Raw genomic sequence first — 15,487 nt, 5'->3', positions numbered from 1 at the left:
GGGGGGAGTTACCCGGAAGGCCCAGATCACTGCTTGGGTCAGGCTGGGTATTGGCTGGCGGGTAGTGAGCAATTTACTGTGCATCACTTGTATTTATTTGGTTTACTTTCTTTCTCTTTTTAGTTTTATGTTCTCTCTCCTTGTTATTTCCCTTATTATTAGTGGTAGTAGTAGTAGTTGTTTTGTATTATACTTTAGTTACTGGACTGCTCTTATCTCAACCCGTGGGATTTACATTCTTTCAATTCTTCTCCCCATCCTGCCTGGAGTGAGGGGAAATAAAACGGGAGTGAGCAAGCGGCTGCATGATGCTGAGTTATCAGCGGGGCTTGAACCACAACAGATGCATATATAGTTATATATCTAAGTTACGAACCTACAATAAATTAGGCTCTGTACTGTTCTCCAGAATCAGAGGGGGACAGGGAACTTCAGAGAATGAACGAAGATACGGTGCTAACTGAATTGTCCATAATCTTACAAAATGTAACACAGCAAAGAACAACATATAATCTCTTAAGTCTACTTGTTCATAGTGCTCTACTCAACTAGAGAGAACACTTTGGGCACAAAGCACGCAAAAAAAGACAAAGCCCAACCTGCAACAATTCCCTTCAAACTCAAGTATACTAATTCCCAAAATACAAATAATAGACAAAAACCACCTACTTCGTAATTCATGTGTTTAGATATATGTACCATACAGCCTCAGCATAGTTCTCTTATAATGAATGTTATGAAGTACAACCATGTCACTAACTACAAAACAGTCAGGCATATGCCCCTTCACCTTAGGAAATTTACTATCATGGCAAATGGAATGGTAGAAAGAAAAGCTCAACAAGACAAGATAAAGAAAGATAAAGAAACTCAGAAGTTAAATTTAGACTTGACACACAGCTTCAAAAGGTCAAAAGCTGAATAAAATGTGGCATCAATTTTTAGAAATCTTTTCTGTCCACCCAACACTTCTAGTGACCTATCAAACTAAGAACACTTCTAAGTATATTGGCACATTTTTTCTCCTACTTCCAGTGCTTTGTTAGCATAGTGTTATGCTCTCTTGTGCCAATTACATCTGATTGAGAAAAGTTTCTTGATCTAAGACAGACAGAACATTGTTGCTAGTACAGGTTTGAAACTATGTTTATACAAAGGATTCCTATTTATTACTTTCAGAGGTCAAGTCATGACTAATCTGTAATTCATCATATTATAAGCAAATTCATTCAGCATGAATTTAAATGCTCCAGGTTTACCTACAGGGAAATAACAATACTATGTTTCTTTGGAAGCTAACTAAAAGTACCATTCACTGCCTTAAGGAGTCTCAGTTTTATCTTCGAATGATATTCTTTACAACACAGATGACGCAGTATCTGTCTTATCTGAAGGATGACTTACATACTGCTAAGCAAATATTTAGTTATTTTGTTCAGGTCTGTCAGGATCTGGATTTGGGGACATTTTTGTAGTGATTTTTTTTTATTTTTCAAAGTCAAAGTTGCAAACTGACTCTATGAAAAGTAAGACAGATTGCTGTATCCCTCCTGCTGACTTGGCAGGATCATTATTTCATTCACAATATCTTGTATGAATTCATGGCGACTTTAGGGTCTACGGAATAATTCTGGTTTAGGTGATGTGAAGAGATATAAGGTGAGCTTTTTTGCAATTATGATATACTGAAAGAGAAGCTGTAATTTGAAGTGTTAGCAAACTTTTACACAGTGAGGGCAATGGAAGCAATTTCAACATATTAGACATTCATACCTTTTATATTATAAGCACCTTACCTGCCAAGAGAAACTATGTTAGATCTTTTGGGATATGGCAAAGTTCTGAAAGGTGGGTAAGGGTGAAGAGAAAACTGGCTAAATATAACTACATTTAAAAAAAAAAAAAAGTTAGCATTTATGCAATGCCATTCAAAGCAAAAACCCTGCCTGTAAGTCAACCAAAAATATCAAAAAACGTAAGCTCTATTTAGACTACTCAGCTTGATCCAGTTTCATACCTGCACCTCCTTTATAGTGTGGGCATTCCTTTTTAATATGACCTTCTCTTCCACAGATAAAACAACATTTTCCTCTTAAGTCTTTATCTTCCAGGTGCTTCCACTTCTCTGCTGATTGCCTTGGTGTCTTTTCTCTTCCAGTTTCCACTATTGTCCTTCCTAGTTTCCTCTTCTGACGTGTACACACATGCAACTTTCCCTCCTTGATTGAGCTCTCCTTTTCTGTTGTTTTAATCTGAGTTTCTTTGTCCTCATTACTTCTTTTCTCCTTGCTTTCTGTGTACCTCTGGGTTTTCGTATCTTCAAAACCACGACGCCGTCTTAGTCTGCAGGAGGAGAAAAATGCTGCAGAGTTCATAGGGCTTACATACATACATGGAGGAAAAAAAAGAATATCCAACAAATCAAATGCCATCTACAGATGTAAGATGTATTTCATGTATTTCTTCAGTGGGTTAAATAAAGTGAATTAATGTACTTAACCCTTTGACCTTTCTACCAAATAATGCTACACTGATGTAAAATGTATTTAAAATCTAACTTTACAATGAGATTACAATATAGCTCTGAATTCTAAAATTGTATCTCAAAAAATATGAACGCAACAGAAAATCTGGGTGAAAAAGATAGGGCTATAGGTTGTTGGGCTTTTTTGCCTACTTGTACAATTCAATCAGAACTCCATTCTCAAACTGTGTATATTTACAGTATCTTGAGAACTCTCTTCTACTGGAAGAAGCTTCTAACATTCTATGTGATTTTGTATAGGACATAGCTGTATATGTGTAATGAACTAGGATTTCAGTCCAGAATGCAAGATTAAAAATCCCTTGCATCTGATACAGCAGTTTAGACATCGAGCAGGTTTTCAGACCACCTTCAGCATTCTTTATTATAAATCTACCATCAGCTACTGTACTTGCATTTGCTAAAGTTGAATAAATCCCCAAATCAACAGTGTCAACAATGTAAGTTCACAATTCTCTGTTGTGTAGGAGAAAGATGATTTCATCTGATCCAATCTAAGTAGCTTTTTAGCTACTTACATAAAATTGCAGGTGATTTTTAATTACAGCTCTTAACATAAACAGACTCTAAGCAAAGGGTAGATGTTTCCATTCATCTTACAGCTGAGCATGAAGGCTTTCAAGATTTCATACTCTTCATGTTTTATTTGCCAATTTTCACTATTTTATAGATATGGAGTCTTTAAAGAACTTTGTCTTATCTTGGAAAAACTCAGTGGATCATTTTTAAATTTAGACAGTTTTGAAGAGTGCGCAGATCAGTTTAGCATTTGTTTGTTACAAGAAGATAGTTGCTGAATTTTGGACATTTGGTTACTAAAAGTAAGGCAACCTTCCCTTGTGCGTAAAAGAGGACATTTTTCTCATGTGTGTCCTTATGAAAAATAATGCCATGACATGCATTCTTGCTTTTTGACATGAACTGCATGATTCTGTGACCATGACAAAAGTGTTTCTTGCTGGAAGCAGCAGGACTCAAGAAGTAAAAGCTATTAAATGAAAACACGTAAAATGCTTTCATAAGTGCTTTTCACAGCACACAGCTTTTCAGCTCTACGTTTAGATTCTTTTTGACTGCTGCATTATACATGAGGTGCCAAGTCAGCATTACTACCTCAACTAAGTAGTCTTGCAGTCTTCTGTGAAAAGAGTACTACAGATGATGCTAGCAAAAGTTAAGCAGTGACTTAACACAGACCAAGAATTAAACAATACTATCCACTACTGCCAATAGTAATGGAAATAATCTGCAGCATGTAAAAGTCTTGCTTTAGCATTACTATCCTAATCTTTCTTCTAAACAAACCCAACGAAAAGTTCCACATATATGCCAAAACTATACTCACTTTCTCCTCATGGGACAATCTCTCATGAAATGGCCAATTTTACCACAAGTTCTGCAGCATCTATCATTTGGTGCCAATTCTCCTTCTGTTAGCAGCTCAGGATCAAAAAAGTACTCCTAAGGAAAAAATAACACATTTTAAATGAAAATCCATACACCTAGGAATGAAGACAGATAGGCAACTGTTAAAACAGCAGTAGTAGTTACAGAGAAGAACAAATGTGGTGTGTGTAGCTGAAAGATCCACTGAGATGAACTGACCGCTTGCCTCTTTTCTTTACGGGCAGCCTGCTGACCACTAGGTCTGCAAGCTCTTTTAAAACTGCAGTTTTAAGAAACAGTAAGCTGGTTTTGATAGGGACTAAAATATGTGAGCCTCTGCAACAAACCTTTGACTTGATAAGTATTCTGCATGCCAACACATTTTACATGCAAACAACACAAAACCAGTACTGAGTAGTAACTCCCATAAAGATTTTTAGTGGACTGCTGAAGTTTAAGACAACCTTAAAGAGAGTGTAACATTACTCCTGCAATTGCTAAGTTATACACCCAAGAGCATGCGCCTACTGCTCTTAGAAGCAACTTACCATTTTTGACGGATATTCTTTAGGAAATACTTTTATAGGGGTACCAAATAACCTTCTGCCATTGATAAAAGCCTTCATTATAAAATTTGTCACTAGGAAGGAACAAAAAACAGAACAAAACACAAAACAAACATCAAACAAGCCACTAAAGTATGGTCTAATACAAGATCTTCATTCTATAACCAAATTTGTTAACAGGAGACTTACTTTTTCTTGACAATCCAGCTCCAAGATTGTGGTTCAGATCAAAAGGGTCTGTACAAAAAGCATTATAGACATTACTTAAATCCAGGCCAACAATGTATACATGCGCATTAACAACCCAAGGCAGCTATTCCCAATGCAGAATTAAGATAATGAAATTGAAGTGTTTGTAAATTTGTTGAAAATAAATTAACTCCATGGACAAAGGGTCTCGGTCATCCAGCTCTGAACTGACTGAAGTGTCAAAAATGTTTTTCTAAAAGTTGAACGCGCAGGCAAGAGAGTACAAATTCTTTCCAGAAAAGTCACAGGGGCCAGAAAGTTGTTTAGGGAACGTTTCTAAAATGTGTCACTGTATTTTCTTGATAGAGACCATGATATCACTTAACACTGTAGTAACACACACTTTTAAATCTGTCATTTAAGTATGGACTCAGCTAAACTTGGTATTTGTGAGAAAACAATACAGGTAATTCCTTTTCCAAAGGTTTTGGTTTAATCTATTTCTCTTTCAGTTACAGTCATCATGATAGGTATGAAGTCTGCTTTGCACCTTCTTTTCAGTAGAGGAAAAAAAACCTTTAAGAGGAATTTTTATCTGTAGTGAAACTCAATGGAAATTTTGCAATGATTTTGAAACACCAGCAAATAAAAAATTATAATCTAGTCATACAAAAATAAGCAAGCCTTATGGAACAAAATTTTTCATGTGGGCGTTGAAGAAATTCCACATATTCATGTACTTCACATGTTTTTACCTTCAATTACAATGTATTTGGAGGTCCACTGCTTTTTGAAGGTTGTAAGCAGATTTTTTCTCCGAATGCAGATAACATGTTCTTTAAAATCAAATTCTTCTGTGTAGAAACGGAGAAGCCCCAGCCACAGTTGCCCAACAGATTCAGTGTTTTTGCCATAGTCCGGCCAAACAACTGACTGAAAATACAGAAATATTTTTACTTCCAGTACTTACATTAAGCAGAATAATTTTCATAACTCGGAAGCTCAAACAATGTCTTATTTTATAAAGAAACACAACTGAGTTACACCAGAGTACGTTCATAATCGATATTAATAATACAATATAAATTTTTAATGGTACATTATTTAAAATAACAACAAAAGTGGAGAAATACTGTAACTTCTAACAATTGCTTTTGCCTGTTATAAAAAGAATTTATTAATTCATTTTATGTGCCTATTTAACACAATTATTCAAGGAGATTAAGCAGCTATGACTAAAAGCTGTAACTATCTTCACCCAGTAGTGTGACACACAGAGCAATTAATCATCATTAATACCTTAAAATGCTTTTTTTTTTTAAACATGTTTTTTTTGCAGATTTTGTAGATGCCAGCCCCCAGATGAATTACAGTCAACCATATTCTCAAAGCCTTACAGCTTGGTATTGGGATTTTTGAAGCAATAGCTACTCCACTTCCATTTCGATATTTAACCATCACATTTGAGTACCGTATTTCTTAAAAGAAATTCTTTTTCATTTGCATATTAACCTGATTTACTCACCAACTCCTCTATCTTATCAAAGAAATAAACATTCCAGCCATCAACTAAAATTTCAGGCTTCTTTGGTTCTTTGTAAATCTGAAAGCATAACATTAAACTCATTAGAAAAGACTTTCAGATTCAGCGTTGACATTCTTCTGGTCAATATTGTGTACAGATGGTAATTTCTTTCTTGAAATACTGTACCTCTTGAAGAACGGGGATGACAGGTGGATTTCTCTGTTGAAGAAAATAAAGCACCATAAGAGTATATGCATAGGAAGAAAGGCTACCTCGAGATGCATCTCCGATGTCACATATCTAGAAAAAGAAACACCATTTGTATCTTGCATTGTTATAATCTCTTGCTGCAGGAACTACTGCTTCTAGAATGTCTGAAATATACTTACCTTTGTAAAGACTTTCATTGTGTAACATAGATACTTTACTCTAGGATCAATGGCTGCATATGATGACAGGAGTCTTGTGTTATGCAAGGCCTATAAAAAGAAGAAAGTCATATAGAAAATAAAAGAGCTGTGAAGAAATGAAGTAGTAAACTGAAACACAAAACCTGAGAACTCTGAGTGCTTAAGAAATGCAGATGCGAAGCCCTGCATAGTAGAATGTGTATCGAGAAAGGGAGCGCTTCATGAGGTTATCCCCTGCTCTGTTAAAAACCTGATCAACATCCTTGATCTGCGCACACAGCAGTATTCACAGAACAGTGCGTCAGAATGGGAAGCATTAATCTACTACTTCATTTTCAAAGTGTTTGGTAGAAGGTAAGTTCTTGCAGTAAACGATTCCAGCCCAGAAAAGTGAGAGCTAGCCAACTGACCCATATGGATGTATAACTTCAAGAAGAAAAACTTGTGGTTGAGGTGTCATTCTCAAGACTTCCCTTAAGCCCATATTAAAACTTCAGGAAGTTTAATACTGGGCTTTAAATCTTACCTTCCTTTAATATTTCAAGGAACTGGTTTTTGAAGTTCAGAGGTACTGAAAAAAACCCATCCCACCCCAAACCTGGTTTTATAGTATTTGCCCAAAGAACTTGTGGCTTTTAATAAATTCTAAGATGTTCAGGCAAGCTAGATTCAAAATCATTATTCCAGGTCTCAAGACAAAGCAAGAGCCATGATGGGAACTGGAGTGTTAGAACACTGAAGTTACGTTATTTTTTCTCTCATTTAACAGAAAGACTTAAACACCTAAACCACTAGTTCTTACTGAAGAACTAACATATTTTCTTAGGGAAGTGGCAACTCTCAGGTCACAGTTGTGCAACTGACTCAACTCATAGTCAAATTAAAAAAAAAAAGTTGTTTGAAAATCTAGAAGTGCAAGAGGTAATTGGAAATAGTTGATTACTGAACCTCAACAAAACAGCCACTTCAATCTTAAAATGATGACCCACATTTTTCTGTTAGAAAAATAAATGAAAAAGGCAATAACCTTACCAGAGTATTATATAAACTGATGTCTACTTCAAGACCACTTCTGACATGGAAAAATTTGACAATTGGGACTTTAGCAGTTGTTATAGGCAAGACATTTCTTAAACCTAGGATGAAATGTTTAATTACTCAATGAGTACAATACAAATAACTCCAAACTGTAGTAAAAAGGCTACAAAATAAAATTTTAGTTCGTATAAAAATCGTATTTCAGTTATATTTTACTATTGATTTTAGGCATTTGTCAAACATGACAAATCTGCTAAATATATACAAATATACATTTAGCTCCCCAATAAAACAAAGATCAGTCTAAATGTTATAGTCTAAATAGTCTAGATAGTCTAAATGTTATAGAAAAATAAGCTTAAGAGATCACGGATAGTTCACTTCAGTTACATTAAATTCATGTGAAATACACCAAAACAAGCACTATAAATTGTAATTTCTTCTAGAAAAAACAGAATTGTCATTGCAAACTTGTATCAGCCTACCTTTTACTATTAACTTACTGTGCACTGAGAATACAAAATACTACTACCTTGAAGCCTGAAGCTTTATCCTTATGTATGTAGGTTATAAATATACTATCTGTCCAATTCAGATGTGGTCCTATAAAATTATAACCTTACAGACCTACATATACAATCAAAAATAAATTCAAATGTTCAGAACAACTAACTCATTCTTACTAACGTTAAGCTCTTCGTACAGTTTTATCTTAATAATTTTAATCTATAGTGCCATAAACAGAATCACTTATTTTAATTTTCAAGAAAGTTACCTGGCTGTTTCTTGAGAACTTTTGCTAAATCTTCAATGATTCTGATGCAATCAAGTCCCTAAGACATTAAGAAAAAAAGTTCACAGTTGTATCTGCTACATTTAGGCAAACCTTATATTACTTGCCATTAAGATTAAAGCTGTATAATTGAGAGTTTCATATTATAAACAATTATGTGAAGACCAGAAATAGTTTCAGAATAGCACCTTCAAAATCAACAATACATCGTACCTTAACATAAGCTTTTAAAGTTTGTATTTTGCCTAGACCAACAGCAAAACCCCCTAAAATAATCTTTGTGTCACTGGTTTGTGTTTTCTTCCAATCTGAAAAGCTTCTATAAAATAATGGTTGCTACACTATACGTATACACAATATAACCATAAATTTTTGCATTTGTTTTAAAAAACAAAACAAATTAACCCCCCAAAAAACCCCAAACTCCAAACCCAAACCACTTTTCAAACTACCTCAGCAGTTTCCAGCCCATCCATTGTCATACAAATGTCAAGGTCACTTTGTTTGAAGCCAAAGCCGTTTTTTGAGGAGCCAAACAAATTCAGCTTGGTTCCTGGAAGAGATATGATGGGTTATAACCCCATATCGACACAGGATCTCGAATTGTATAAAACTTCAATCCACTGAATGTTGTTTAATACAGGCAAGAAAATGTTACTATCTTTCCGTGATACATCAAAACTTATTTGCTCCTTAACTTTGCTGATAAGGAAAGTATCTTTACTTTCATTGGTTCAAATGAGCAGTCTGACAAATCCAGAAACAAGCCAGGTTTTTCAATCATTAAATCATCAGCATGCAGCTGAAAAACAAAACCAAACCACTCTTCTCTACAGAGATTTTCAGGATAAGGGATATATCTGTCCACATACCAAGCTCCAATCAAAGAATCTGTTGCTAATTTTAAAAGACTATGAACGAAAGTCCAGGTGTTACAGAAACACGTGGGAAGGACTGCAGAAACAAAGCAAAACAAAAAAATTCAAATACCTACGTACTGCAAATATAGTACGTGTATTTTAAAATATTCCAGAATAAGTAAGTTTCAGTAGGAAGGATTACAAAAAACTTGTTGTTTTTAAGAGCAGACAGAAAAACAAGTCTGGCTAATGACTAAGGCTAAAATAATTACAAGCTGTTCCTCTACTGCTTTGATAGTTTTCTCCTTAACTTGCCACTGTTCCTTCCTACTAATGTGTTGTATATATGACTAAGTAAAAACAAGACTTAAACCAAAGCCTTAAAAAATAATGTAACTAATTATAGCAATGCTGAGCAAAAATATAGGTTAAATGTTCAAACCTAAAGTGTTTATTATGTTGATAAGATGTTTTCTAGGAAAACACACAAGTACGAACACACCAAAGTATAAATAGAAAGCTAAAACTGCCTAATTACCTGGGAAATCCTGTCTAATGAAGTTTTCCAAGCTTTGTCTTATATGTTCCCGTGCCTGATCCTCCACAATACTTGGAGAAAAATCATCTAAAAAAAACCAACCAAACAAACAAAATCCCAAAACAAAAAACACCCCCCCCCCAAATGAACAATTTAGGCAAACTGATCCGTAGAGAGTGAAAAGCAAAGATTCGAATGAAAAAATTGAGGGGTTTACAGCAGGGTATGGGGGAAAGAGAAAGTAAGAGAAGATTCACATGTGAAGGAAAGCAAGCAAGGATGAAGTACAAGAACAATACCTGCTCAAAGAAAAAACATTAATTAGACAAATAATGCATTTTGTCTGGTCAGAAATGGTGAGAGAGAAAGGAGGAAAGCTGGGTCACTCTGAAAAGAACAAAAGTGGAGAATTGTTATAAAACAGTATTTTGACTCCATTTTTTCTAGAACTCTGAAGTCATTGCTTACTAAACCACACAAGTTAAGGAACAGTAAATTCAGACAGAAACGTAAAAGCATCAGTCAAAAAATTCACCCAAAATTAAACTCAGTATAATTCCCAACATGTCTAAATGAGTAATCAGACAGCTACAGCGTGGAAGATAAACCTAAATATTTTGTAGATAATTATAAGTGTCTAAATACAAACTACTATTCTCTACACACGAACTACTCAGCTGTCCCATTAAAGTTACAAATCTGCGAATACTATTTAAAAGTTGGATGCAGTGTGGCAAATAAACTGTCCTCTTTTATAACACCATTAACATGATTATTTCATTAGTTTTTGCACCTTTTCTATTGCACAATATTAAAAGGAATGAACTTACGGTAACATTGGACACAAACTTGATCAAGAATAACTGAAAATTTGGGTGTCAGTTCTGGCAGTGGGTCAAGCTCAATTTTCTTCAAGTCTTCTGGACAATCCCTCTTTAAATGACCTTCCTGTTTGCACAAGCTACATACAACTGTAGGAGACTGCATGAACAGAAAGTGAGACTGGTTTCACTTCACTGAATTTGAACAACACTTTAATATAACTGGTAATAGAACATAAGCAGTATGTTCTGATTCAGCTTGCTTACCTTGCCCTTTGTAAAAGCTGTTCTACTGAATTCATAAAAAAGTTCATATTCTAAACCCTGTTCTATTGCTGTGCTCTCTTCAAGAAGGCTTCCCTTCTCAGTAAGATCTTCTTGACTCAAATTGCTTCTCAGCGGTCCATCCACATGTTCTTCAATATGCTTGTTCTCACATTTATTGCAGAGGGAAAAATCATCATCATCTTCCTCTGACAGTGCGTCGTCATCACCAGATCCAATGTATGCATTATCTAGTTCATCTCCAGCTCTTACAACAGCACACGCTCTCTGGTTTAGATGACTTGGTTCTTCCTCCTCTTCCTCCTCATCATCTGTGTTAATCATTTGGGATATTTGACTCCGTGCTGAATGTGTGAATTTCTGTAGGGATTCATGCAGTTCATCAGAACCTTCAGTGCTCTCCTCATCAACATCTATCTTGTCTTCCGTTATACCACTGCACTCTAAGACAAACTCACCACTCTCTGCAAGTGTAGCATTTTGAAAACCTTCTAAGTCTGAAGTACTACATGTCTCTATATCATGCTCATTTAGTATAACAGGGAGATCTCCACTGTCACTGTCTTCATCTATTCCCTGCTCAGTAGTCAAGATACTATTCCACCTTTTTTGTTGTTCATGTTCTTCCTCTTCCTCCTCTTCCTCCTCTTCTTCCTCTTCATTTCCACTTTCTGTCTCTTCACAACTTGGTTTAAAATCCTCATTATCTCCAGAAATAACTTCCTCTACTATACAGTCTGAATCTTCATGGGCAATTCCCAGATGATTTATATCGTCAGCCAGTTCTTCTTCTGTGAAGCTTTCTGAGCCATCACACAGTTTAGAAGGATCAGTTCTATGTGTCTGGGGTGTACCTGTAGTCTCTATTATGCAATCTTCCACTACTGTTGTGCTTGTTCTGCTATCTGGGTTTTGCAAATCAGAATTTTTATGCTTTATAGCATCTTTTCCATGGTGCAGCATTTGGGATTTCTCTTCATGGGCATTTAGAATGTTTTTTTTGCTTGATTTTGCACTTTTTTTGTGAGGCAAGGCAAAATATTTGTAAGTTGCTCTCAGGCAGTGAAGAATATACTCATACACTAGCTGACTGTTCAGAGTTCTTGCCACATTCCTTTTGACTGAATATGGGTCTAGTAGAAAGAAGAAGTGAGCCAGCAGTGCAAGAGTTAACTTTTTTAAAAAAGAATAAACTTCCATCCTTACAAAATTTGAATATCCTAACATTAATTACTCTAAGACATTGTGTAGGGACCTAAGATCTATGAATTGCACTGAAGACTATTTTTAAGTCCACTTAATTACTTTTGATAACGCTGAAAAAAACTCCCAAGAGAAATACTAAATAGATTTTTTTTCCCAAAAACACATTCTCCCATAATATTGGGAATCACAGTCCAATATTGAAAAATTCTAACTTATTACACACAATCTCAACAGTCAAGATAGTACCCTAGAAAATTAAAACACAGTTCTCTGAAGTTTTCTGAGATATACATATACCTTCTACAGCAATGCGCTTTTTAGGCCAGTCCCTTGATTCACGAGACACTGCTTCTTTGAGTCGTATGCTAATAACAAAATCAGCCATATTGAACTCCAAGGCATAGAAACGAAGCAGTTCTAGCCAGAGCTGACCAGCAGGTGCCGAACACTGCTGTCCTGAGTCAAATACTAAGGGAACCTGTAAATTATAGAAGAAAAGCTTAAATAATATTTAATGCACAGGTTTTTAGTTGTTACACTTCCTTGTATTTCATCCGCAATGTAATATTATAAAACTCATAGTTGCTTCTATACTTCCACAATTGCAATAAAACTGCAATTAAAAAAATTGAGAGAGATAGTATAAACTCAGATTATAAAACTTCAAAATCAAAGACTGCAACAATGGTTATGAAAAGCAATGGTTACGAATAGCAAATGGTTATGAATAGCAATGACTAATAACAACTGCTTATTTAAGTGTTTATGCCATAATTCATAAATTTCCAAGAAAATATCACATCTAATCTAATTGGACAGAATGGATTATAAAGCCTATTTTTTACCAAAGGGTAAGCTGTATAGTTAACTGTCATAACATGCAATAATAGTGACATCGTTTCTTTCAAAGTTGTTACAATTTGTAAGAAAGTTCAAAGCTAAGAGAAAATATTTTTCACATGCTTAAATTAATTCTGAGATAAAACTGCCATAACTCTATAAACTCTCGCACCAAGAGTTAAGCACAGTAAACCTTGTATCAAGCAGTCACGCAATCTCTGAACATGAACCATGTTCAGCTCACGGTTTTGTAACATAAACACAGAACTAAACTAGAAGATGGTTCTTTTTTTGAGAACAGAAGTAAATTAAATAGTTCAGACCTTGCCCCTTCTAGGGGAAGTTTCTTGTAGCAAATCAGAATCATCAGTGGGATTATGTTCCCAAACTACAGCATCGTTTTCAACTTCCTTCAGATGAAAATTAGTTAATTTGTTTAATGAGAATCCTTCAATCTAAAGGAAACAGAAAAAGAAACATATTAAACATCATTTGAACTTTAAACCTTACCTCCCCATGGTAGTAAGACAAACTAAAACAGAACAAAGTTTAAAAGCAGCCTGTAGTACATGCCAACCTGCTTCTCTCTTCTCCCTATACAAAAGCCTTTCAAGAGTTCAGTGCTTTTGGAAAGGTATCCATGTGTCATACAACCTTGTGTTTGCATGTTACACAAGCATAAATATTTTTTAATTATATGAACATATACTGCAGGACATTTCTTCTTCACTGCAGAGAGTGGAGAGGCTTTGGGAATGAGTCAGCCATGTACTGAAGGAAAATGTTAACTACAAGGCCAATGTAATTGGAACATGCACACTAAATGCAGCAGGTGACTACAAGAACAAAAGTGGGTGCCATGAATAAAACACCTGAACCATGTGCTGGTGAACTGGATTCTGGATTTGTGTCCGTAAGACAATCCTGATATTAAGATGCATTTCAGCTTCTACACCCAAGAAATACATGCTGTAAACCTGGTGGGTATCATACCAGTGTGCTCCTCGGCTGTGGTCTACATTTTGAAATATTAGGTGTCAATATCCAAACAATAAATACCAACAATACACTGTTTTGGGATGTAGCTATGTAAATTCAAAGTTCTCTTGAGTCCGGAAGAAAGGCTAAAGAAATGAGGAAGCACATTGTAATGAAGTGCATTCAATGCCCAGCTCTCCTTATTTACAAAAGGGACAACGAAGCACTTACTTCAATGACTACGACTGTGAACTGCATCCTTACAACCAAGTATACAAATGTTGTGTGCAGTCTGGCTGAATTCACATCTTTCTGAAATCCTGCAGAAACAGCTCGCTTATGGGTTGCTCAGTATAGCAAGAAGCTGACAGGTTACAAACCACCACAAGTGACTGGTCCTCTCACTCATACTATTCAGTGTATTAATACACATACCCATGATCCCAAATAGACAGGTAGAAAAGGCTCTTTCCTCTGTTGTAGAAAGAAAATAACCATCAAAGCAAACACATATGGTGACAAGCCTCCCTCTTCAGGACGATCAACACTGCACAACTGTGAAAATAAATTGTGCAATCATTAAGGTTTGAAGTGATACTGTGAAAAAATACTCTTTTCATTACTGTTCAGAAGTCTGTCACCTTAAATACCAACAGAAACTCAGACATCTTTAAGCTCTACTGGGATGGACTTTGTTCTCAAGGCCTGAGTATTTACTGGTGTCATGTTATTACCAAAATATTTTCATTTTAAGAGTCATAGGATGCAGACTGGCAAAACAGACAGCATACAGCACATATGCAAAAAACTATGACTCATTTTACATAGATATAGTACAAGTCAAAAGTGTTTCTTAAAGTCTGTTCTTTTTCTTAAACCATATGTTAGTTGCAAGCACACACAGTTTTGGAACAATTTATTTTAATTCATAATAAGATATTCACCTACATATGGAAACAAGCAGCTATTTCCTGTCATTTTTTTCCATGATGAACTAAGTTTATGGGAAACTTGTAATTCCATTTCATATAAATTCCATTCCATATACATTCCTCTGAGTTGTTTGGTACCAGAGCAGGATACTTAGACTCTGCATGCTACTGGCTGAACCTTAAAATTCTGCTTTTGAAATTCAGTGGAATAATACAACAGACAGATGATAGTTACATAAAACTTCAGATTTATAAAAATTTAAAATCCCTTTTCCAACTCTTTTTTGAAAGACAGTTTCAACAACTGTTTTCTAAACCATACCGACAGTCCTATGAGCACAGTATCAACATTCGTTCAACATTTATTCACAGATGGGAGAATACAAATTACTCTTACCTTTGCCCAGTACCTGAAGGCAATCACTAAAGGTACGACAGTAGGTTCCAGTTTCCCAAGTGCAGCCAAATGGTTTGTTGTCAGATAAGCATTCTCATTCCCTGCACTCACTTTACAAATAAGGCCACTAAAACCCAAAAAGAAACAAAAGATCTCGGATGTTTTGTAAGAACAGCCA

General features: G+C 35.4%; 1 protein-coding gene across 2 annotated transcripts in view; it reads right to left on the bottom strand.

Moving 5' to 3' along the window:
• Positions 1-15,487, bottom strand: part of ZCCHC6 (zinc finger, CCHC domain containing 6) — a 31,095-nt gene that overhangs the window by 3,332 nt on the left and 12,276 nt on the right. The window contains exons 8-26 of one of the 2 annotated variants that reach the window (XM_010010783.1): positions 15,310-15,436; positions 14,416-14,535; positions 13,326-13,457; positions 12,460-12,640; positions 11,561-12,089; positions 10,939-11,509; positions 10,681-10,831; positions 9,851-9,937; positions 8,905-9,005; positions 8,435-8,492; positions 7,654-7,757; positions 6,601-6,690; positions 6,398-6,511; positions 6,212-6,289; positions 5,442-5,619; positions 4,687-4,734; positions 4,480-4,571; positions 3,891-4,006; positions 2,018-2,343 (exon numbers count right to left, since the gene is read on the bottom strand). In XM_010010783.1, coding sequence (XP_010009085.1) covers positions 2,018-2,343; positions 3,891-4,006; positions 4,480-4,571; positions 4,687-4,734; positions 5,442-5,619; positions 6,212-6,289; positions 6,398-6,511; positions 6,601-6,690; positions 7,654-7,757; positions 8,435-8,492; positions 8,905-9,005; positions 9,851-9,937; positions 10,681-10,831; positions 10,939-11,509; positions 11,561-12,089; positions 12,460-12,640; positions 13,326-13,457; positions 14,416-14,535; positions 15,310-15,436 — 3,203 coding nt within the window. Of the gene's footprint in view, positions 1-2,017; positions 2,344-3,890; positions 4,007-4,479; positions 4,572-4,686; positions 4,735-5,441; positions 5,620-6,211; positions 6,290-6,397; positions 6,512-6,600; positions 6,691-7,653; positions 7,758-8,434; positions 8,493-8,904; positions 9,006-9,850; positions 9,938-10,680; positions 10,832-10,938; positions 12,090-12,459; positions 12,641-13,325; positions 13,458-14,415; positions 14,536-15,309; positions 15,437-15,487 lie in introns of both variants that reach the window. The other variant, XM_010010782.1, reaches the window with a different exon arrangement.

The sequence above is a fragment of the Nestor notabilis genome, unplaced genomic scaffold, assembly GCF_000696875.1.
Source record: "Nestor notabilis isolate BGI_N333 unplaced genomic scaffold, ASM69687v1 scaffold10803, whole genome shotgun sequence".
Classification (NCBI taxonomy): Eukaryota; Metazoa; Chordata; class Aves; order Psittaciformes; family Psittacidae; genus Nestor; species Nestor notabilis.
Note: the sequence above shows the minus strand (reverse complement) of the source record. Positions and strands in the feature narration are given on the sequence as shown.